This window comes from Geotrypetes seraphini, chromosome 12, assembly GCF_902459505.1.
Source record: "Geotrypetes seraphini chromosome 12, aGeoSer1.1, whole genome shotgun sequence".
NCBI lineage: Eukaryota > Metazoa > Chordata > Amphibia > Gymnophiona > Dermophiidae > Geotrypetes > Geotrypetes seraphini.
Window position 1 is genome coordinate 79,250,395 of NC_047095.1, and position 25,210 is coordinate 79,275,604.

Consider the following 25,210-nt stretch of genomic DNA (forward strand, 5'->3'; position numbering starts at 1 on the left):
CTGAGCAGAGGTCATCAAAGTACTAAGGTTTGGGCTCTGCAGGTTATTGTCAATATCTCCCATATACCCCTGCATTCTATATAGGTCGCCGAAATTTGGGCACTCGAACTTGGATGTGGATTTCAGATCCATGTGCAAACTAATCAGTTACTGAGCCATTAATAATCAAAAATTGGTGTTAATTGGTGCTCATTTGGGTTTATATACCGATCTGCCCTGTACCTTATTCTACTGTATAGAATGCGTGTCCAGAGTTTATAGTGTGCAACTCAAAAGAGGGTGTGGGTTTGGGAAGAGCAGGGACATTCCCTACAATTAGGCGCCATGTTATAGAATTGGGTCATTTACACACCCAACTGCCATTAGTTGCGCACCAGTCACAATAAACTAAACTAAAACTTGAATTTATAGACCATATCATCTTTATAAAAATAAAGCTCAACTCGGTTTACAGTAAGAAAGGTTGAGGAAGAGACAGTAAAGAGGAAAAATTTACAGTCTAACGCAGGTGAAATCACTCATTGACCATACATATGAGTATGTTTTACAATATTCAAAACTAGTGTTTAAGCCCGTTACATTAACTAGAAAGCAGCCCCCTTTCACTCTCCCCCTCCAGTTCCTCCCTGACTGTCTCTCCATGGCCCACCTTCTGTCTCACACCCCCCCCGTCTCCCCCAAGCAAAGCTGTCTGCCTCCCAGCACACCCCTCCCCAAAAGCAGCCCCCTTTCCCTCTCCCCATCCAGTTCTCCCTGACTGTCTCTCCATGGCCCCCCTTCTGTCTCCCCCCAAGCAAAGCTGTCTACCTCCCAGCACACCCCTCCCCCCAAAGCAGCCCCCTTTCCCCTCCTGTGAGAATTTTTACCTGCATGGGACACTTGTAGCACCGGCACAACACCCTCCAGCCGTTCCTCTGAGCTCAAACTCCTTCACGCGCTGCCCGCCTACACACTTGAAGATGCCGCACGCGGTCGGCCGGCTCCCTTAGTCCCTTGCTGCCCACCCACCCCTCCAGCGGCCGCAGCACTCTAAACACGCTGCTTCGCGGCCTTCTACTGCCCTGATTTGCTCTGCCGTGTCCCTGATGACATCATCAGAGACGCGGCAGAGCAAATCAGGGCAGTAGAAGGCTGCAAAGCAGCGTGTTTAGAGTGCTGCGGCCGCTGCTGGAGTCAGGTTTGTCGGGACCGTGGGAAGGGAAGGGGGTGCGGCAGCAGCAAGGGACTAAGTGAGCCAGCCAGACCGCAAGAAGGGAAGGTCGGATGGGAGGGTCAGACCGCGGTGGGAGGCTCAACGGGGGTTCGGGTGTGCCGGGGAGGGGGGTGGGCAAAGACGACAACGAAGACGAACTGAAAAGAACCCTAAGCACGCATGCGCACTCCTGCTAGCCATGGACCTACTGATCGGAGATCACGGAAGCACGCAAGTAGGAGTGCGCATGCGCGGCTAGGGTTTATTATATAGGATTATAATATGTCAACATTCTAAAATCTAAACCATTAAGTGATATTCTGTATAGCTACTTTCAATTTCACTTTCAACAGCTTATTAAGAGAGATAACAATACCATTCACAAAATAACCCCTCTATTAATCTCTCTTCTATTGCATAATGTTTTTGGTAAACATTAAAGATAAGGAATGATCTGAAAGAGTTGGAAAACAGGTTAAAAAGTTTCCAAATTGGAAGAGTTCTGGTTCAGAAGGAGTGGCCAGTTTTATCCCAGTCTTATTTATTTACGTCTGTATTTATTTTAGTTTCTTATATACACTTGCAAGACTGAAAGCTACTGTGCTATACAGTCAGGTACAGTAGGAATTTTTCTGTCTGCGGAGAGCTCATAATCTGTAATCAGTCCACCAGTACCTGGCAAATTGCAAAACTCAATGGTCAGAGAGAGTTCCAAGTAACATTCCCAAAAGTTACAGACCCATTACTTGTCTACCTACAGTCTATAAGCTATTCACAGCAATAGTTACCAATAGAATGTATGATCATATTGACTCCAATAACATTTATTTATTTCATTCATTTTCTATCCTGTTCTCCCCAACAAGCTCAGAGCAGATTATAAATTGCAATATTTATAGTTCAATGTGCTCATCCTGATTTGACTTGTTCAATATAGATTTAGAGGAACTTGTTCAGTATAGATTTAGTATGCATTTAAAGCAGGGATTAGGTGATGAGGTACATTTTTATTGCTTTTCTAAAATTTAGAAGTCTTTCGAGGGCTCTGATCTGTAAGGGCAGTCGGTTCCAGAAGTTTGGTAAGAAATGGGAGTAGGATCGTTGTCTGGATGTTCTGTAATTGAAAGGCATGGTCACGGGGTATTTGGAGATGTTTCCTCTTGGGAGCAGGGAGGCCTGTTCAGAATGTATGGAGGAAGTTTAGCTGACATGTAGCTGGGTGCCAGGTTGTCTAAGGACTTGTTTTCTAGTTATCAGGCCCTTAAAGATGCAGTGTTTGGCTATGGGTAGCCAGTGGGCTGATGTTAGCACATGGGAGACAAGGTCATGGATGTGCAGGTTTTTTAGAAGTCTGATTGCTACGTTTTGTACATGTTCAGGGTGATGTATATTCTTTGTTGTCAATCCAATGAATAGTGCATTGCAGTAGTCCATGCAGGAGAGGACGAGGGCATAGAGAAGGTAGGGTAAGGTCAGGTTCTGAGAAGTAGTCCTTTATTTTTGAGAGTTGTCGGAGATAGTAAAATGAGGAAGAGACCACTTGGGAGATATAGAAACATAGAAACATAGAAATTGACGGCAGAAAAGGGCCATAGCCCATCGAGTCTGCCCATACCAATGACCCACTCCCTGATTCTTACTCTCCTAGAGATCCCACATGAATATCCCATTTTCTCTTGAAATCTAACACGCTGGTAGTAAGAGATAGGAGTATTCCTAAACTTCTTGGTCTTGGTGCTTGGTCTTTGGCAGTTATGGTAGTTGATTCCCAGAGAAGAGAGGGGCTGGTGTAAGTGCAAAGGAGTAGAGAATGACACGGTGACGGTTTACCCGCGGCCACCGCATTTAAGCCGCGGGTCACCGCCGAAAACGGGGAAGAAAACTAGCAGTCGCTGCGGTGACGGGGACAAGGCCATTCACCGACTGCGGAAACGGTGAACAGGTTTGTCCCCGCGGGCCAATGTACCCCCTTCTAGGAACCGCTATTTACCGCCCGACGCCCGATTCACCCCCCCAGCAGGACCGCTCGCACCCCCACCCCGAACGACCGCTCGCACGCGCTCCCACCCGCACCCGCGATCGGAGCAAGAGGGAGCCCAAGCCCTCTTGCCCGGCCGACTCCCCGACGTCCGATACACCCCCCCCCCGCAGGACCACTCGCACCCCCACCCCGAAGGACCGCCGACTTCCCGACAATATCGGGCCAGAAGGGAGCCCAAACCCTCCTGGCCACGGCGACCCCCTAACCCCACCCCGCACTACATTACGGGCAGGAGGGATCCCAGGCCCTCCTGCCCTCGACGCAAACCCCCCTCCCCCCCAACGACCGCCCCCCCCAAGAACCTCCGACCGCCCCCCCAGCCGACCCGCGACCCCCCTGGCGACCCCCCCACCCCCCTTCCCCGTACCTTTGGTAGTTGGCCGGACAGACGGGAGCCAAACCCGCCTGTCCGGCAGGCAGCCAACGAAGGAATGAGGCCGGATTGGCCCATCCATCCTAAAGCTCCGCCTACTGGTGGGGCCTAAGGCGCGTGGGCCAATCAGAATAGGCCCTGGAGCCTTAGGTCCCACCTGGGGGCGCGGCCTGAGGCACATGGGCCCACCATGTGCCTCAGGCCGCGCCCCCAGGTGGGACCTAAGGCTCCAGGGCCTATTCTGATTGGCCCACGCGCCTTAGGCCCCACCAGTAGGCGGAGCTTTAGGATGGATGGGCCAATCCGGCCTCATTCCTTCGTTGGCTGCCTGCCGGACAGGCGGTTTTGGCTCCCGTCTGTCCGGCCAACTACCAAAGGTACGGGGAAGGGGGGTGGGGGGGTCGTGGGGGTCGCCAGGGGGGTCGCGGGTCGGCTGGGGGGGGCGGTCGTTGGGGGGAGGGGGGTTTGCGTCGAGGGCAGGAGGGCTGCAGTGCAGAACATAAGCCTTTCATTAAGACAATCCTGGTTCGCTTTTCCAAGTTAAAACAATTAGAAAAATATTTCTGGAGTGCTGTAATAAATTAAAATTAATAGTGCTCAGAACCCCCAAGGTAACTTCAGGCATCATTTTGAAGCTGGGGGGGGCGGTCGTTGGGGGGAGGGGGGTTTGCGTCGAGGGCAGGAGGGCCTGGGATCCCTCCTGCCGGTAATGTAGTGCGGGGTGGGGTTAGGGGGTCGCCGTGGCCAGGAGGGTTTGGGCTCCCTTCTGGCCCGATATTGTTGGGGAGTCGGCGGTCCTTCGGGGGGAGGGATGTATCGGACGTCAGGGGGGGGGGCATCAGGCTTTCAGGATGGGGACAGACCTTCAAGGGGGGACAGTGCAGGGAAGTCAGGGAATTTATATTAATTAATTTTTTCTCTGCGTGTTTTGTTTTTGTATAGTTATTAACTAATATTTAACTAAGTTTTAAAGTTTTAAAGAATGTTTCCTTTATACGTAAATAAAGAAAAGTGAATGGGATTGCAGTGGCGGTGACGGGGCGGTGAATGGGGTGGCAGTGGCGGTGACGGGGCGGTGAAGAGGATGGTGAGACGGGGACGGGGCGGTGACGGGGATGGTGAGACGGGGACGGGGCGGTGACGGGGATGGTGAGACGGGGACGGGGCGGTGACGGGGACCAATTTTTTCACCGTGTCATTCTCTACAAAGGAGTTCTGTTTTAGAGGTATTTAGTTGTAGTTTGTTGACTGTCATCCAGTTCTTGATTTCCGAGAGGCAGTTGTGAAGTTTTGTGATTTGGGAGTCGCGTTTCTCTCCCAGTGGCAGATGTAGTTGGATGTCATCAGCAAAGGAGTGAATCTTGATATTGAATTTGTGAGTAATGACTAGGACAGGTCTGATGTAGGATTAAATTGTAGAGGAGTAGAGGAACCACGTATTTGATTGGTTTTGATGTCAGAATAGCAGATGATGTTTAATGAGTGCAAGTTAAGTGATGCATGTAAGAAAGAGGAACCCGAACTATAGCTACATGATGATGGTTCTACCGAGTTTCCCCAAAATAAGACAGTGTCTTATATTAATTTTAGGCCCAAAAAAGGCACTAGATCTCATATTCGGGATATGTATATGATCATCTCTCCCTTCCTCTCCTTCACTCCAATTCTTCCGTTTTCCTTTCTCTCCCCCACATGTGCAGCATCTTTCCTCCCCTCCCTTCCATCCCTTGTGCAGCAAGACCCTTGCCCAGCTTCCCTCCCATCCCTCGTGCAGCAAGACCCTTGCCCAGCTTCCCTCCCATCCCTTGTGCAGCAGGACCCTTGAGTGAGCACTCCCTTCCCCCCCCCCCTTTGAGCACCCGCCGCGCAGCCAAATCCCCATCCTTCCCTCCCTCCCATCGGAACCCAGTCGCGAGCCCTACTTACCTCTCTAAGCAGCGTTGGGCCGGCAGCACTTTTAACAGGCTGCTTCGGCCTTGTCCGCCCATGAATTCACTCTGCCGCGTTACTGATGACATCATAGGAACTGAAAACAAAGATGAAAATGTTATAATGCCCTTGTATCGCTCTATTGTACAACTACAACTTGAATACTGTGTGCAGTTCTGGTCACCGTATCTCAAAAAATATATAGTGGAATTAGAAAAGGTACAGAGAAGGGCAACAAACATGATAAAAGGTTTGAGACAACTTCCCTATGAGGAGAGGCTAAAGTGGCTAGGGCTTTTCAGCTTGGAGAAGAGATGGCTCAGGGGTGATATGCTAGAGGTCTATAAAATACTGAGTGGAGTGGAAAGGGTAAATGTGAATCGCTTGTTCACTCTTTCCCCCAAAAATACTAGGACTAGGGGTCATACAACGAAGCTACTAAGTAGTAAATATAAAATAAGCCGGAGAAAATATTTCTTCACACATGTAATTAAATTCTGGAATTCATTACTGGAGAATGTGGTGAAATCAGTTAGCTTGGCGGGGTTTTAAAAAGGTTTGAATAATTTCCTAAAAGAGAAGTCCATAAGCCATTATTAAGATGGCTTGGGGAAATCCACTGCTCATTCCTAGGATACACAGCATAAAATCTGTTTTACTACTTGGGATCTAGCTAGGTACTTGGGGACCTGGGTTGGCCACTTTTGGAAATAGGATACTGGGCTTGAAGGACCTTCGGTCTGACCCAGTATGGCAATTCGTATGTTCTTAGTGTTGAGTAGTAGTATACTTTGGAATCTATTACTAAGGAAGTGAACCAGCATAGTGCAATGTCTTGGATGCCAATTTTAGAGAGTTGTGTAATGAGGAGAGGGCAGTCTATATGTCAAAGGCAGCACTGAGATCGAGCAACACCAGGAGGACCTCATTTCCTTTATCCATAAGTTTCATGCAGTCGTCTGGGATGTCAAGAAGGATGGTTTCAGTACTATGGAATTTCCTGAATCCCCACTGGAGGGTGGATAGGGCTCCTTGCTTGCCAATGAAAGAGTGTAGTCGGTTTAGTACAGTTTTTTCCCCGGATTTTGGAGATAAAAGGTAGGTTGGAGACAGGCCTAAAGTTGCTGGGTTTGTCAGTCATGTGAGTTTTTTTAGGATTAGTTTGATGATTTTCAGTTTGTGGGTACTGAACCTGATTGTAGGGAGGTGTTAGAACATAAGAATTGTCGCTGCTGGTTCAGACCAGTGGTCCATCGTGCCCAGCAGTCCACTCACGCGGCGGCCCTTAGGTCAAAGACCAGTGCCCTAACTGAGACTAGCCTTACCTGCGTACGTTCCGGTTCAGCAGGAACTTGTCTAACTTTGTCTTGAATCCCTGGAGGGTGTTTTCCCCTATAATAAGAACATAAAGGAAGGATGGAACTTACAAAGGCATCTTTTGCAGCAACTAGAAATGGGTCTAGGATGGAGCCGGAAGGGCAAATAGTGTTTAGTAGTTTGGTGAGTTCATCATGTGAGACATTTTCAAAGTGGGTTAGGTTCTCTGTTACAGATTTAAGTATTCTGTCTGGCATCATGGCAATGGAGCAGAAGGGCAATAAGAAGGAAGCGTATGGAACCAAAGACCAGTTAATGCTGACCAAATCCATCATGGCCATGCTAAGAGCAGAAATCTCAATATAAAATGGAGTGACTATAAGAGCGCTTTGGATAGCATCCCACATTCCTGGATAATTGCATTCAACTCAGTGCCCCTTGATAAATTTCCCCCTTAATGTTCAGCTCTAAGCCAGTGTCATTATCTGATGATCTTATGTCATTAAATTTTAAATAAATTGGGGAAGGAGGGATTTTTTTTTTTTTATATATTCTTTATTCATTTTCATATCTTACATCAAGTGCACAAAATATTAAATTACAACATATTATTACACAATATCACTTTTTATATCTACTACATAAAATTCTAATAATATTTTTATCCCCTCCCCCACCACCCACCCTTCAACTGCTTTCCAAACACCATATACACATTATATACCATATTATAACATATTATGTAATATTATTTCCATTACCCACCCCTCCTGATGTGCCACAAAGAAGAAAAAGAAAAGAAAAGAAAAACTGATGATCAGGGGAAGGAGGGATTAATAACTAGTAGCATCCATGTACAGTATTTCCAAAGAGATTTTCATAAGAAATTAACTTGAGACAGGTTTGACATGAGAGAAATGGTAGAGTTTCCATCTTGCCTCTGGCTGAACAGATTGTTTTATCTCTCCTTGCATTTTATTGGTAGGATGATTTTCCTCACTTCAGAAATCCTTTTCCAAGTTCTGAAAAGAGCTGAAAACCTGTCAGTCCCCAAGTGACTAAAAGTAAAGACAAGTAACATAGTAATATAGTAAATGATGGCAAATACAGTAATGACCTGCACAATCCATCCAGTTCACCCATTATCCCAGGACAAGCAGGCAGCATATTCTTTACGCATGGGTGACGTCACCGACGGAGCCCTCGGTACGGACCTTTTTAACTAGAAGTTTCTAGTTGGCCGCACCGCGCGTGCGCGAGTGCCTTCCCGCCCGACGGAGGAGTGCGTGGTCCCCAGTTTCTTCGTTTCCGCGGAGCGAAGAAGACGTGTATTTTTCAACTCCGTTGAAATTCTCTTTTTGCCTTCCCGCTCGCGTTAATTTTTCGTTTTATTCACCTTCGGGTGCTTTTTTCTTTCTGTTTAAAAAAAAAAAAAAAAAACCTTTTCTTTTTTGCTTTATTTTTTCGTCCCTGCCCCGGCGGGGCCTGTTGTCACGATCCAGGCCTCGGGGTTCGATTTTGCGGAGGCCGTCTTCCCATTCATGCCCCCGCAGCCCGGTTTTAAGAAGTGCCAGCGGTGTGCACGCCCGATCTCCCTCACTGACCCACACAATTGGTGCTTACAGTGCTTGGGACCAGAGCATCGGGCGGACTCCTGCACCCGCTGTGCCACTCTTAAGAAACGCACTTTGAAGAATCGTCAAATCCAACAAAATCTGCTTTTCGGCACCAGCCCGACTATGGATTCGACCTCTTCACCTGCGGCACCGTCGAAATCGGCACCGACCACTTCGACGCCACCTGAAACGACTTCGGCGCCCCCGGCGCCAGGTAAGCCGGCTAAGAAGCCTTCCACCCTTGAGCGCCCTCCCACCTCGGTGGCGACACCAGTCCTTTCGGCTCCACACCGCCCCAAAAAACGCTCCGCTCCGATATCGGTGAATGCCTCGTCATCGGCCTCCTCATCGCCGGAGCGTAGAGCGGCACCCATGGAACCAAAGAAGAAAAAAGTGGTTCTGGTGCCGCATTGCGGCCATCCTCCAGGATAAGTTGCAGGAACAACTCCAACAGCAACTTAAGCAGCTCTTACCATCTATCTTGGCACCGCTGCTTTCGGTACCAGACCGGCCCGAGCCCCGCACCGTCCAACCGGTATCCACTCCATTGGTACCTCTGGACTCCTCCATGCCTATTCTCTCGGCACCACATCTCCATACCCATGCCGAGACTATCGCCTTGACGACGACCAATCCTCCTCGGGACCGAGCAGGGCACTCTCAAGGCCTCTCAAGGCCTTCCAGCACCTTCTCTGCCCTCAGGTTCTTCTTCTATGCACAGACAACCAAGTCGCCATGTACTACATAAACAAACAGGGCGGGACCGGGTCTCGCCTCCTTTGTCAGGAGGCTCTCCGCATTTGGGCCTGGGCCACGGCCCGCAGTCTCTTCCTCAAGGCCGTCTATATCCAGGGCGAACAGAACTCCCTGGCCGACAATCTCAGCCGCATCCTTCAACCTCACGAGTGGACTTTGGACCCTCCCACGCTCCACTCCATCTTTGCTCGCTGGGGCACTCCGCAGGTGGACCTCTTTGCAGCTCCTCACAACTATCAGCTGCCCCAGTTCTGCTCCAGACTCTTCTCTCCTCACCGTCTGGCCCCGGATGCATTCCTGCTCGACTGGACGGATCGGTTCCTCTATGCCTTTCCTCCACTACCTCTGATGTTGCGGACTTTATCCAAACTCCGCAGGGACAGGGCCACCATGATTCTCATCGCTCCTCGGTGGCCTCGCCAACACTGGTTTCCTCTCCTGCTTCAGCTCAGCGTCAGGGATCCCATCCCTCTTCCTGTGTTTCCTACTCTACTTACGCAACAGCGTCAGTCTCTACTGCATCCCAATCTGTCTTCGCTCCACCTGACAGCTTGGTTTCTCTCGGGCTGACCTCTCCAGGAAATCTGTCTCAGCCTGTCCGTCTCATTTTGGACGCCTCCAGGAAACCGGCCACACTCCAATGTTACCATCAGAAGTGGACCAGGTTCTCCTCTTGGTGCCTCCGTCATCATCACAACCCCACCTCTTTAGCGGTGGAAACTGTTCTGGACTACTTGCTCTCCCTGTCCAACGCAGGCCTCAAGTCTACCTCTATCAGAGTCCATCTCAGTGCCATCACGGCATTTCATGAGCCTATCCTAGGGAAACCTCTCACGGCTCATCCTCTGGTTTCCCGCTTTATGAGGGGCCTCTTCAATGTCAAACCACCTCTGAAGCCTCCTCCGGTCGTCTGGGACCTGAATGTGGTTTTATCAGCCCTCATGAAACCTCCTTTTGAGCCTCTTGCCTCAACTTCGCTCAAACTTCTGACATGGAAGGTGCTTTTCCTCATTGCCATCACCTCTGCCAGGAGGGTTAGTGAGCTGCATGCACTGGTCGCAGACCCACCGTTCACTGTTTTTCACCATGACAAGGTGGTTCTGCGTACCCATCCTAAGTTCCTTCCCAAGGTAGTCTCGGCTTTTCACCTCAACCAGTCTATTGTGTTGCCTGTTTTTTTCCCGAAACCTCATTCACATCCTGGGGAACAGGCATTGCACACTCTTGATTGCAAGCGTGCCCTGGCTTACTATCTGGATCGTACAAGGGCTCACCGCTTGTCCCCTCAGCTCTTCCTGACCTTCGACCCTAATCGTCTGGGTCGACCGGTCTCTAAACGGACGCTATCCAACTGGCTTGCAGCTTGCATCGCGTTCTGTTATGCTCGGGCCGGTCTGTCACTGGACGGTGCTGTCACTGCCCACAGGGTGAGAGCTATGGCCGCTTCTGTTGCTTTCCTCCGTTCCACACCCATTGAGGAAATCTGCAAGGCGGCCACCTGGTCCTCAGTTCACACATTCACTACTCACTACTGTCTGGATGCTTTCTCCAGACGGGATGGGCACTTCGGCCAATCTGTACTTCAGAATTTATTTTCCTAATGGCCAACCATCCCTCCTCCCTCTTTGTTAGCTTGGAGGTCACCCATGCGTAAAGAATATGCTGCCTGCTTGTCCTGGGATAAAGCACAGTTACTTACCGTAACAGGTGTTATCCAGGGACAGCAGGCAGATATTCTTACGTCCCACCCACCTCCCCGGGTTGGCTTCTTAGCTGGCTTATCCTAACTGGGGACCACGCACTCCTCCGTCGGGCGGGAAGGCACTCGCGCACGCGCGGTGCGGCCAACTAGAAACTTCTAGTTAAAAAGGTCCGTACCGAGGGCTCCGTCGGTGACGTCACCCATGCGTAAAGAATATCTGCCTGCTGTCCCTGGATAACACCTGTTACGGTAAGTAACTGTGCTTTATCTAGTCCCCTTCATTATCAATCCATGATTAGAGAAAGGAGGAAAGGGGATGGGATTTGATATATGGCCTTTCTGGAGACCATAGGAATCAGAGCAGTCATTTTTGTGGACAGCTCTGCACGGGGCAGGAGTGTAGGAAGAGCACTGCTGTCCTGCTTCACCGCTAGACCACCTGGTAAGCTGTATAGAGGGCAGAGAGGAAAGGGTGCTTCCGGGTTTTAAAAAACTCACAAATAACCAAAGTCGCGAATGTTAAATGCGCGAATCAGGAGGGTGAAGTGTAATATTATTGAATTCCTTCTGCAAAAGATTTTGAAGACCTTGTTAATGGCTTAACTTGCAATTTCTTCCCAGTAGGTGTCACCATTTCGCCAGCAAAGAAAAGCTTCCTCAATCCAGAATCTGCACTCATTCTTGGGGAAGAGTGATCGTTCCAGCAATTACTTGGTGGAGACTCCAGAACTGGACCGAGCTAACAGGTACATCACAAGTTCTCAGCTCCTCTCAAGTTTTGTCTAAAGCTTGCCAGCACTTTCCTGTGCTGCTTATCAATTTTGTAATGAGGATTACTGCCTTCCAAATCAATGAAAGATGTGGCATAAACTTAACAGAAAATAGTTAACCAAGAAGCTATTTATATGAAACACACTTTATTTATTCATTCAATTTTTTTATATCGTTCTCCCAAGGGAGCTCAAAACAGTTTACATTAATATATATATATATATATTTTTTTTTAACATATCTTTATTGAGAATGGCAAACAGCCCAAACAAACATATACAGCAGCGAAATAACAATATTTTTCCCTCTCTGTCCCAGTGGGCTCACAATCTATCTAATGTACCTGGGGTAATGGGGGGATTAAATGACTTGCCCAGGGTCACAAGGAGCAGCATGGGTTTGAACCCACAATCCCAGAGTGTTCAAACATACAATATAAGCTACTACTACTATTTATCATTTCTGTAGCGCTGAAAGGCGCTGTACATTTTAACATTCAGTAGACAGTTCCTGCTGTTTATACCACCCTCAGCAATAGCAAAAGTGACCAAAAAAACAATCTAAATAAGAAATTATTAACAAAATAATTCTAGGGAATGTCATGTTCCTTATAGGTGTTTGAAAACAATGGAAACCAAGTCAGAACCTACTTACCAGGGGATGCAATGTCCTCTCACCTCGAGGATGTGTCTCCAGGGGCTTTTGCTCAAGAGGAAAGGGTTAGGTCCACCATAATAGTGAGAGATTCAATCATTAAGCATGTAGATAGCTGGTGGATGTGAGGATTGCTTGGTCACGGTGGACCTTGTGCGTCACCTAGATAAGGTTTTAGACAGTGCTGGGGAGGAGCCTGCTGTCTTGGTACATGTAGATACCAATGACATAGGGAAATGTGGTAGGGAGGTTCTGGAAGCCATATTTAGGCTCTTAGGTTGGAAGTTAAAATCCAGAACCTCCAGGGTAGCAGTTTCAGAAGTGCTTCCTGTTTGATGCACATTATCCAAGAGACAGACCCTGACCAGGATGAACGAACAGATGCTGAAATTTTATCAGAAATTAGAGAGGCTAAACAACTGAATAACACAATAATAATGGGTGATTTCAACTACCCCGATATTGACTGGGTAAATGTAACATCAGAACATGCTAGAGAGATAAAATTCCTTGATGAAATCAAGGACTGCTTTATGGAGCATCTGGTTCATGAATCGACAAGAGGCAAAGCAATTCTAGACCTAGTTTCTTAGTGGAGCGCTTGAATTGGTGCGGGAGGTAATGGTGCTTGGGGCTGCTTGATAGCAGTTCATCATAACATGATCAGATTTGATATACCATATATTCTCAAATATAAACTGAGATTTTGGGGCAAAAAAAAAGAGACCCAAAAATGGGGATCTCGGTTTATATGTGGGTCCCGCTCCCCTCCCGAACCTGTCAGGCCTGCCGTGAGACCTGGTAGTCTGCCAGTGGCCGGGACAGGAGAGATCCCTCCTACCTCCTGTCCCAGCCAATTCTAAGAATTTTTACTTTCCTCCCACCTTCCCCACATACCTTTAGTATCCCTGGTCCAGTGATGAACCACGGCAGGAGCAACCTTCCTTTGCTCCTGCCCGTGCAGAGCCGCTAGCTGATTGGCTACTGCGAGTTCTCACCTAATGGCTTCTGTCTCAATTCATAGCTGGACCACAAGGGATACTTAAGGTACATGGAGGAGGGGGAAGGGAAATAAAAATTCTTAGAAGGGGTAGGAGGCAGGAGGGATCCTTCCTGTCCCGGCCACTGCTGGACCACCAGGTCTCACAGTAGGCCTGGTGGAGATCTGGAAGTCATTGGGAGGAAGGGGGGACAGGGTACAGAACTTGGCAGGGAGGGGAGGACTGGGTGCAGAGACTGACAGGGCAGGAGAGGGAGGGAGCGAGGGGGCTGGATGTGGAGCCTGGCAGAGCAGTGAGAGAGGGGGAATAGGGTGTAGAGACTGGCAAGGTAAGGCACTTGAATTTCTTCCCGCCCTGTTTAAATTCGAGTCAGTTTATATTCGGGTTGGTTTATATTCAAGTATATAGGGTAATCCCTGGAATAAGTTCACACAGGAAATCCAATACAATAACTTTAAAAAAAGGAGACTATGATACGAGGGCCATTTTAAAGAATCATTTGCGTATATTAACAACCTAAGTAGGCGCTTTGGACTGAAACATTGTTGGAAACATGTCTAGACTTGTCTGTAACCCTGCCTATCAGAGCTAAGCTATTCAGTGCATCAGACATAATTTCACAGAGGTATTTTATTAACCATGTCTATCATCAATTCCTTCAATTTTGAGGTGCGATTGGTAATTCGTTTTTTAAACGCAAAGAACATTCACCCAACTGAAATTCATCGACTGCTAATTGAAGTGTATAGTGAAGGTGTAATGAATGAGGCAAATGTATGGAAATTGTATCAGTTGTTTAACGAAGGGAGAACAAACGTGCACGATGAAGCAAGATCAGGATGCCTGTCTGTCATCACCAAAGAATTGAAAACTGCAACGGTGTTTTAGGACCGAAAGGCATTCTCCTGATTGATTTTCTGCCTCGAGGAGAATCCATAAATGCACAAAGGTACTGCGACACCTTAAAAAAGTTACGGCGAGCTATACAGAACCAACGGCGAGGTGTGCTACATGATAATGCACTTCCTCATGTTGTTCGAAACACAGCAGAAGTGTTGCAGAGGTTTCAGTGCTTCATCGTGCATGTTTGCTCTCCCTTCGTTAAACTACCGACACCATTTCTGTACATTTGTCTCATTCATTACACCTTCACCATACACTTCAATTAGCTGTCGATGAATTTCAGTTGGGTGAATGTTCTTTACATTTAAAAAAACAAGTCACCGATCGCACTTCACAATTGGAGGAATGGATGATAGACATGGTTAAAGAAATTATGCCTAACACTGAAAAGCTTGGCACAGGGTTATACACAAGTCTAGACGTGTTCCCGACAATGTTCCAGTCCAAAGTGCCTATTTAGGTTGTTAATATACGCAAACGATTCTTACTTTAAAAATGGCCCTAGTAACAAGAGAAGAATGGTAAAAAAGAAACTTAGAAGAGCAGCTGCAAAGGTCCAAAGTGCACCAGGAAGGCCCATAGGAGGGGCCAATCAGGGCCTTAGGCCCCTTCCTGGTGCATATCAGGATGCACCAGGAAAGGGATGGCCTGCTATTTTGAAGAGGCAGGCCTGCTGGTGGGAGGGAATGAGCATCCTTCCTGCCGGTCTTCTAAAAAAGGTACGACTGGGGGGGGGGGCACTAGACCACCAGGCTTGGTGTAGTTGGGGGCTGGGGGGGGCAACAGGGAGGATCAGAGGGGAAATGGCCTACTAGACCACCAGGCTTGATGTGTTGGGGGGGCTGTCGGGAAGGGGGAGCTTGCTGTGGAGAGGCTGGGTGTTTTTTTTTTTTTTTTTAAATAGGTGCAGCCCTTGTGTGTGCTGTGTACACACAACAGCTGCGCCCATTTTTTTTTTAAAAAAAGCGCCCCCTGCTCTCCCTGCTTGCTGGGTTGTTGTTTTTTTTGACATGCAGACAGGAGGAGGAACTGTGCTAGCAATTTTCTTCTGAGCACAGCTCCTCCCCCCCTCTCTTTATCAGCGATTTTCTGCACACATACAGTAGCATGCATTTAATTTGCTTGCTATTGTGCTGAGAATCGGCAGTAAAACAAAAATTGCTCCCACGACAGTATTTTTTTACTGTGATGTCAGAGCTTAGAGAATCCAGCCCTCAATGTTTGCATCATACATTTATGGATATCCTTTGGAGATTTCTTCTGCAGGAATAGGAACTTCATGACATGGTTCAATCTGAAACAATGTCAAAACATAGCATTAAGATTCTGCAAATTGGCACTTTGCAAAATAAAATAGCACTCTTTTCAGCTACAGTGGCAAAATAACACTCAGAAATTAGGAAGTTGGTTGGGCTGAGAACTTTTCAGCACTCTCTTGTATGCGTAGAAATACAGTATTCATTCACTACCACTCTAGAAGTCTGTGAATCAGGGAGGATACTTAAAAAAAAAAAAATCACAACATTAAAAAAGAATGCATCAAATTTTAAAAGTTTCTTTTAAATGTTTTGTAATAAAATGAACCTAGCTGAAAGACATCATTGTTTAATAGTAATTAGTATTAATAGTAATTAGTAAATAGTATTCCACACACATGGTTATTAACGGTTTCAAAACAAAAACAGGTGGTATACACGTCCATACACAATCAGGCTCTTATCTCTGTCTCTACAAGTGCAAAGAAAAAGAAGGTCAGTGAATACAGCAATGTTCTTCAGTGTATAAGGCCAGGGGCCAACTGCAGTCCACCGAGGCATCCCCTATTGTCTGCTACTCTGCCTCTCTACCTAGGCTCAGGTCAGAAAGAGAAAAATAGATGGCATGAAGAGCCACATGCTTTAAGGCATTTCTCAGTAGACAAAAGAGAATGCATTTGGAAATGGTCACAACTTTGAGGATATCCCTCAATGAAGTTTGAAGGTAGGCTGATGGGGATGGATGGTCAGCCTCACATGGGAAGATATTTTGCAGCTCCTCTTTAGCTCATTCAAATCCAAAGCTTAAAAATGAATAAAGACCACTGGAATAGAGGATGCGGGGGACGGGCTAGATATGGGAAAAGAGGAAGAGTCTGGATTTAAATGCAAGGGGGCAGGGGAGATGGCTGAAACTCGAGCAGCCAGACATAATCCAGCAGTCCAGAAGAATAATTTTCTGATTCTGCACCTGCCGTTGATTGATGAGATTTACTGAGGAAATTATAGAAAGCCAAAAAAAAAAAGACCCGATATGCCAATATTTCAGTGAAGTTCCTGTACTTAAGAGTAAGACAGTCATAAGTATGAGCATGCAAAATGCTAACAGTACAACAAAGAAAAGCAAACTCTTGTTGCCTGAAAGAGTGTCATGAGAATTGCTCGTGACTGAACACGTAGGATCTTCATGTTAGCAAACACACTTGATCATACCAATTTTGTTTTCTTAAAAAATGTCAGTCTTCACTGGCCCTTTTTGAGGTGGTAGAGGGGGGATAGGAATCAGCTTCTGAGGTGGTTTCTTGAATCCTGTGTTTGAGCAAATGTAATTATTTTATGGTGCGGTTATCTTGGCAGGTGTTCCTTTACGAAGAAACCAAAAAGAACACTGTGGAGTGACGATATTCCTGAAATGGACTTTATTATGTCAAAGTTCCAAAAGTACAATAAAGCAATCCACATAAAAATAAAATGATCCACATAAAAAACCTAAAGGATCTAAGGCTTCTTTTACAAAGCCTTGCTAACAGCCCCGAAGCCCATAGAGATTTAAAGGGCTTCGGGGCTGATGCCGCACAACAGCTGCTAGCGCGGCTTTGTAAAAGAGGCCGCTATTGTTCCTTTAGAGCAGTGGTCTCAAACTCGTGGCCCAGGAGCCACATGTGGCCCTCCAGGTACTATTTTGAGGCCTTCGGTATGTTTATCATAATCACAAAAGCAAACTAAAACAGTTTCTTAATCATATGTCTCTTTAGCTATAAATTACAATATTATTATTAAGACTTAGCCAAAAGGAAAGATTTATAAACCATAAAGAGTTTTATCTCATGCAAAATTGTCATTTCTGTAATAAGACATTACCGTATTTTCACGCATATAACGCGCGCGTTATACACGATTTTACAAACCGTGCATAACCTTGCGCGTTATACGCGTGAACGCGTTGTACAAATTTTTTTTACATAGTTCCCCCCCCGACGTCCGATTCACCCCCCCGCAGGACCGCTCGCACCCCCACCCCGAAGGACCGCTCGCACGCACCGCACCCCCACCCCGAAGGACCACTCGCAGGCACTCCCACCCGCACCCCCACCCTGAAGGACCGCTCACACCCCCACAGCCTCCTGACCCCCCCATCATGTAGACGCTCCTACCGGTGTCCTGCTGCTTCCTCTTGGCGGTCCCGGCCCTTCTGTGAGCCCTGGGCCTGCGCTACTTCCTCTTCCGGCGTTCCCGCCTTTTCTCTGACATCAGAGAAAGGGCGGGACCGCCGGAAGAGGAAGCAGCACAGGCGCAGGGCTCCAGAAGGGCCGGGACCGCCAAGAGGAAGCAGCAGGACACCGGTAGGAGCGTCTACATGATGGGGGGGGTCGGGAGGCTGTGGGGGTGCGAGCGGTCCTTCACAGAAGGCGCAGGGCTCACAGAAGGGCCGGGACCGCCAAGAGGAAGCAGCAGGACACCGGTAGGAGCGTCTACATGATGGGGGGGGGGGGTCGGGAGGCTGTGGGGGTGCGAGCGGTCCTTCAGGTTGGGGGTGCGGGTGGGAGTGCGTGCGAGCAGTCCTTCGGGGTGGGGTTGCGGGTGCGTGCGAGCGGTCCTTCGGGGTGGGGGTGCGAGCGGTCGTGCGGGGGGGTGAATTGGACGTCGGGGGGCATCAGGCTTTCAGGGTGGGGACAGGACTTCAAGGGGGAGAGGAGAGTCAGGGCGGGGGAAAGGAGAGTCGGGCGGTGATGGGAGAGTCGGGGCAGCATGCGCGGTATACGGGTGTGCGCGGTATACAAAATTTTTTTTACATATATTTCGATTTCCGCGCGCTATACCCGTGTGCGCGTTTTACACGGGTGCACGTTATCTACGTGAAAATACGGTAACTATTTTTTCTGAGGCCCTCCAAGTACCTACAAATCCAAAATGTGGCCCTGCAAAGGGTTTGAGTTTGAGACCACTGCTTTACAGTGATATTTGTATTGATACATGATCTTCCTGGCTAATGATTTAATGAATTTGACTTAATCAGTCACCCTGTTTCCTAATACCGTATTTTCGCGGATATAACGCGCGCGTTATACGTGATTTTACGTACCGCGCATACCCCTCGCGCGTTATATGCCTGAGCGCGGTATACAAAAGTTTTTAAACATAGTTCCCACCCCGCCCGACGCCCGATTCACCCCCCCAGCAGGACCGCTCGCACCCCCACCCCGAACGACCGCTCGCACGCGCTCCCACCCGCACCCGCATCCACGATCGGAGCAAGAGGGAGCCCAAGCCCTCTTGCCCGGCCGACTCCCCGACGTCCGATACATCCCCCCCCCGGCAGGACCACTCGCACCCTCACCCCGAAGGACCGCCGACTCCCCAACAATATCGGGCCAGGAGGGAGCCCAAACCCTCCTGGCCACGGCGACCCCCTAACCCCACCCCGCACTACATTACGGGCAGGAGGGATCCCAGGCCCTCCTGCCCTCGACGCAAACCCCCTCCCCCCAACGACCGCCCCCCCCAAGAACCTCCGCCCGTCCCCCAGCCGACCCGCGACCCCCCTGGCCGACCCCCACGACACCCCCACCCGCCTTCCCCGTACTTTGTGTAGTTGGGCCAGAAGGGAGCCCAAACCCTCCTGGCCACGGCGACCCCCTAACCCCACCCCGCACTACATTACGGGCAGGAGGGATCCCAGGCCCTCCTGCCCTCGACGCAAACCCCCCTCCCCCCCAGCCGACCCGCAACCCCCCCTGGCCGACCCCCACGACCCCCCCACCCCCCTTCCCCGTACCTTTGGAAGTTGGCCGGACAGACGGGAGCCAAACCCGCCTGTCCGGCAGGCAGCCAACGAAGGAATGAGGCCGGATTGGCCCATCCGTCCTAAAGCTCCGCCTACTGGTGGGGCCTAAGGCGCGTGGGCCAATCAGAATAGGCCCTGGAGCCTTAGGTCCCACCTGGGGGCGCGGCCTGAGGCACATGGGCCAAACCCGACCATGTGTCTCAGGCCGCGCCCCCAGGTGGGACCTAAGGCTCCAGGGCCTATTCTGATTGGCCCACGCGCCTTAGGCCCCACCAGTAGGCGGAGCTTTAGGACGGATGGGCCAATCCGGCCTCATTCCTTCGTTGGCTGCCTGCCGGACAGGCGGGTTTGGCTCCCGTCTGTCCGGCCAACTTCCAAAGGTACGGGGAAGGGGGGTGGGGGGGTCGTGGGGGTCGGCCAGGGGGGTCGCGGGTCGGCTGGGGGGGAGGGGGGTTTGCGTCGAGGGCAGGAGGGCCTGGGATCCCTCCTGCCCGTAATATAGTGCGGGGTGGGGTTAGGGGGTCGCCGTGGCCAGGAGGATTTGGGCTCCCTCCTGGCCCAATATTGTCGGGGAGTCGGCGGTCCTTCGGGGGGGGGGTGCGAGTGGTCCTGCCGAGGGGGGAGAAGAATCGGACGTCGAGGGGGGGCATCAGGCTTTCAGGATGGGGACAGGACTTCAAGGGGGGACAGGCAGATCTTCAAGGGGGACAGGCAGACCTTCAAGGGGGGACAGGACTTCAAGGGGGACAGGCACGGAGAGGCGGGGCAGTGCACCGAAAGTCAGGGCGGGTGAACGGTGAGTCGGGGCAACCAGAGGAGAGTCGGGGCAGTGCACCGAAAGTCAGGGTGAGTCGGGGCAACCAGAGGAGAGTCGGGGCAGTGCACCGAAAGTCAGGGTGAGTCGGGGCAACCAGATGAGAGTCGGGGAGGGCGAAAGGAGAGTCGGGGTGGCCAGAGGAGAGTCGGGGAGAGCGAAAGGAGAGTCGGGGTGGCCAGAGGAGAGTCGGGCAGCATGCGCGTTATATGCCTGAGCGCGGTATAGAAAAGTTTTTGTACATATCATCGTGATTTCTGCGCGCTATACCCCTGTGCGCGTTTTACAATGGTGCGCGTTATATCCGCGAAAATACGGTAATGTATTTTGGTTTTTAAACAGTTTAAACCACTGTGATTTAAATCAGATGAGACGTAACCAGAATGTTTTGCAAGAGAAGAATGACTTCCTTTATTAGTTTGTTACTTCACTCCTTTTCACTTAGTACAGTCACTCCTTGGGTCCTGTAGCATATCGCTGTCCATGTTTTGATTTTAAAAACGACATTATGTCAACTCCTTTCCTCATCTGTGATAGTCAGTACCTAGTCACTGGGTGTAGCTTTTAGATTTAAGTAGTAAAATCTCAGCTCTTGGCCATGCCCTAACATGTCCAGGGCTTCCTGCAGTCATTTTTTCCAACTGCTTTGCCCAATTCTGAACCACCTTCAACAAAGAGTTTTACACAATTCCTTTTTGTATAAGGCCCTTAGGGTTGTCAAAGAATCCAACAGTTTTTTTTTCTAAATATCCCCTCTGTCCAGGCCAGTCATAAATAGTATCCATTGTACAGTGTATCAGCAACTCATGTGACGTTTAGCCACACAGACACACAGTTCCAAAAGCGTGTAATACCTGATTAGTACAATGAAAAGGCCGTAGAGAATTGAAGGTTGATCAGTCTCCATAGCTTAGAATTCTGTACTCGTACTTAATCCACAACACTCCACATTCTACCTTTGTTGAAAGGAATGTGTCTATAAACGATGTTTTGGTAAAATCTTAGCATATCAGGCGGCTCTGTGGGAGAAAGAAGTTAGCATTTATATATAATTTTTTACTCTTTATCTGGCCTTTAGAAAAATGTTTTGACTAATCTGCTGTATTCATACTAAGATTGATTAGTATTTCTTGGTTTGTGAACCGCACAGAACTGTGAGGTAGCTGCGGTATATAAGATTTCATGTTATGTTAAACAAGCTTCTGGCCTGACTCATGCTCTCATGGAGCAGATACATGAAAACTTCCAAATATTTATTGTGTTTTGGTATTTTGAGTGACTATTTTGCCTCTTATTTACCTGTAAGATTCCATGACCTAATCATGAGCATCTTTGACTTTAAGAAGTATCTTTCTTTGTTATCATAGTGCTGCACCAAGAGGCCCAGTGAACAGCTCTGTTGGATGTTTCTCTCCTAAATCTTCCAGATTCCTCATGAGGCACCAGCTGTACAGGAAAGGGGGAATGAGAGATGAGAAATTCATACCTGAAGACTAGCATGAATTGGAGGGGGGGGGGATTTTTCTCTGTTCCCAACATCCTTCCTCCCTCCCCGGCATCCTGCTTCTCTTCTGATTCAGAGCTGACACATGTGACCACTGGAGACAGAATACAGAGGGCTCCTCTGTACTCAGGCTCCTAGTTTGAGAGTGACACATGCAGCACTGTTGTACGGAAGCCAACACACAGAGGCTACTGAGCTCGACCGCCTTGAATTTTTTAGGTCTCCGTCCCTAGATTGGAGCAATCCATACTTGGAGGCATTGCTTTTTGTCCAAAGATTTCTTGCAGGGAAATATGTATGAAAGAATGACACTTCAGAGGCTCTGATGGGGTTTTATGATTTTTTTCTTTCTTGATCAGAATCTAAGCGATGTCAACAGACCCCCCCCCCTTACTGTTCTTTACAATGTACAGCGCTGCATGCGCCTGGTAGCATTATAGAAATAATAAATTGTTGTTGTTGTTCATTTCTGTTTTTGAGTCTGTTCCTCATCTTCTGCTTTTGCCCCATGCAGGAGGTTTGGTCCTCAAACCAGGCGTGCTCTCAGTGTGGAGGATATTGGCTCACCTGACCAGGCACGGATAGTTGGACGAGTGGTAAAGACTTTCCATGATGGTACCTGCCAGCTAGAGCTGAGGCGCCCGCCTTTTGGCAGTTTTGGGTTTTGTATTTCCTCAGGGCAAGGACGTCCAGATACAGGTATTTATCCATGAAATGCAGTGATCGCTGAGAATAAAACACAGTTGTAGGAGCAGCTTAACAGATCCGTGCCTGGGAACGTTTTAGTTGTCATTCTGAGACAGCTGCTATTTTTTTGTGGCTAATTTGTATATTGGCTTTTCTTCCACCATCCCTCGTCATATGCACACTCTTACAGTCTCCAGGAATGATCCCCAAATTCTTCCCCTGCCCCTTCTCCTCTCCTTACCCCAGCACTCTTCCTCCCTCCATCAGCATATAAATCATACATAGATCCCTGACTTGGGCTCCCCAATTCTATCTATAGCTGCATCCGTGATCACAGGAAGCTACAGGCTGAGCTGTCTCCAGAGCCTCTCCCTTCCTGTTTCTCAACACATGCTGCCTTTTTGACACAGAAAGGGAGGGGCTGAGGCTGAAGCAAATGTATAGGAGCAGGAAAAGAATAGTTCTGCTCCCCTAGCTCTCCTGTTCCCTTCAGGCTTCCTAAAAGGGGCGGGACTGGAACAGTAAAGCATGAGGTCCCTGACTTGAGCTTTCTACTGTTTCCCTTCTGCAATCTTTATTCTAGTGCAATAGAACCTGTGGGTAGTCAATCCCTTCTCACAAGAATTCTTGTTGAGAGCCTCAATAGCATTCTTTTGCTCCACCTCCCATCCCTCCAGGCTGTCCTCCAATTCCTCAGTAATCTCTCTGCAAGCAAGATGGTAGGAGCCTGTCTTTTCTGCTCGTGTTTATTTTTGAATTAAATTTGTTTTTTTGCTGACTGTTTGTGAGGCTTTTCGATCCCAATTGTGGGGCATCTCTGGCTGAGAGAAAATGCAGATCAATCAAAAAAGTAATACAAAAAGAAAAATTAACCACAGATAAACAGGTCCACAAAAAGTTAATCAAACCAGAAGAGAAAAACCATATAGATAAATGATTTAATTACTACAAAAATGAAGGAAAGAATCTCAGAATTGCCACTCCAAGGATCATAATGATATCACCATATAAGGAATTGTGGCATGGGTTTCTTTCATTGATCCAAAAACCTTCATATATTAACTTGACTCAATCCATCATTCATTTATAGATATATAACTTCACTACTCAATAATTTAAATTTTTGAGCTTTTTTTAATCTTTTTTTAACTTTTTAAATTCAAAACTGTGCAAATAGCATTAACATTTGTGCAAAAATGCAGTCTCAAAATTGTGCAAAATAGCTGTGCAAAAGGCAAATATAACTTATGTAAAAAACTTTACAGCCTTAGCTAAGCGCTTATCTTTCAGCTTGACATTAGCTAATAAAGCAGCATAGAAGTACCACCGCTTTAAGCCCCTTGCATCGCATCCAACGGGAACCTGTTTCGCCGCTAACAAGCGGCTTCCTCAGGGTTTGTGAGATACGGGTTTTGACATTACCAGTCAGTTTGTAGTAATTAAATCATTTATCTATATGGTTTTTCTCTTCTGGTTTGATTAACCTTTTGTGGACCTGAGAGAAAATGCAGACCTGAGGAAGAGGGTCTGCTTCCAAGGGGCAAACTGCTTTGCCCTTGGACAGCCTGCAATAAAAGTTTGGCAGATCAGAGTCCAATCTGTTGGAAGCAAGGTTCGCCCCAGATTCATCTGCAGTGGGCTTGAGCACAGGCTGAGTGGCTCCGTGGTGGTTTTTCCAGGATCAGGGCCAACTGCTTTCCTCTCTCCGTTCACGTGCATGAGGTCCAGTGGGGGTTGAGGTCTCCAGCCGGTTCGTTGGGCCCGAGAGGCAGTCAGAAGACACAAGCAGCCTGGATTAGAAAATGACAGGGGGACAAATTTTCCCTGTCCATGCGGGAACCCATTTGCCCATCCCCGTGAGTTTGTTTCCTGTCCCTGCCCCATCCCTGCAAGCTCCGTTCTTATCTGCACAAGCCTCAAACACTTTAAAATCATAAGTATTAGAGGTTTGTGGAGTTAAGGCTATGCTTACAGGAATGGGACAGGGGCATCAACAAAACTTGCGGGGACAGAATGGGGAAACTGAATTCCTGCGGAGACGGGGAAAAATTTGTCCCCGTGTCATTCTCTAGTCTGGATTCCAGGTTTGTTGAGGCAGAAGTTCTCCCTGTAAGCTGTTTGTAGTTTCAGCACATGCTGCTCTCAGCACACAGCATGGCACACTGCTCCCTTGCTGCGCACGATCTCGTTGTCCTTCTTGCACTGTGGCTTTCTTTGTTATTTTCGCTGTGCTCGCATCTTTGTTAATTCTTCTTTTCTTTCTTGTCTTTTTGACCTGCTCTGGCCGCCTAGCCTCGCGGGGCTGCGGCTGTCTTTTTTCTTATGTTCCGGCCTCGCACCGGGTTCAAGAACTGCACTAAGTGCAACCGGGTTATCTCCATCACCGATCCTCATCGTTGGTATGTGGAGTGCCTAGGTGCGGAGCACCGCGCTGAGTCGTGTCCGCGTTATGTGACTCTGCAACCGCGGGCTTTTCGTCGGAGGGTGGCCAAGATTCTTCAACTTTTTGGCCCGATGGATCCTGAGGGACAGGCCTCGAGCTCGGCCTCGGCACCAGTGTTGGGTGCTTCTGCCTCGAAGTCCCCCTCCTCTTCCATGGCTCCGGCCTCGGGTAAGTCTCCTCTTTCCTCCTCAGGTGTGCCGGCAAAGAAGCCTACCTCATAGAAACATAGAAACATAGAAGATGACGGCAGAAAAGGGCAATAGCCCATCAAGTCTGCCCACTCTGCTTACCCACCCCCTGTCTATGCCCTAATGACCCAATTTCCTTATCTTGACCCTCATAGGGATCCCACATGGGTATCCCATTTATTCTTAAAGTCTGGCACGCTGTCTGCCTCGATCACCTGCACTGGAAGCTTGTTCCAATGATCAACCACTCTCTCTGTGAAGAAATACTTTCTGGTGTCA

General features: G+C 48.6%; 1 protein-coding gene across 3 annotated transcripts in view; it reads left to right on the forward strand.

Moving 5' to 3' along the window:
• KIAA1614 (KIAA1614 ortholog) overlaps nucleotides 1-25,210 on the forward strand; it is a 105,463-nt gene that overhangs the window by 55,628 nt on the left and 24,625 nt on the right. For 2 of the 3 annotated variants that reach the window (XM_033916083.1, XM_033916082.1), the window contains 2 exons: nucleotides 11,551-11,672; nucleotides 22,128-22,312. In XM_033916083.1, the coding sequence (XP_033771974.1) occupies nucleotides 11,551-11,672; nucleotides 22,128-22,312 (307 nt within the window). Of the gene's footprint in view, nucleotides 1-11,547; nucleotides 11,674-22,127; nucleotides 22,313-25,210 lie in introns of those variants that run through there. The other variant, XM_033916084.1, reaches the window with a different exon arrangement.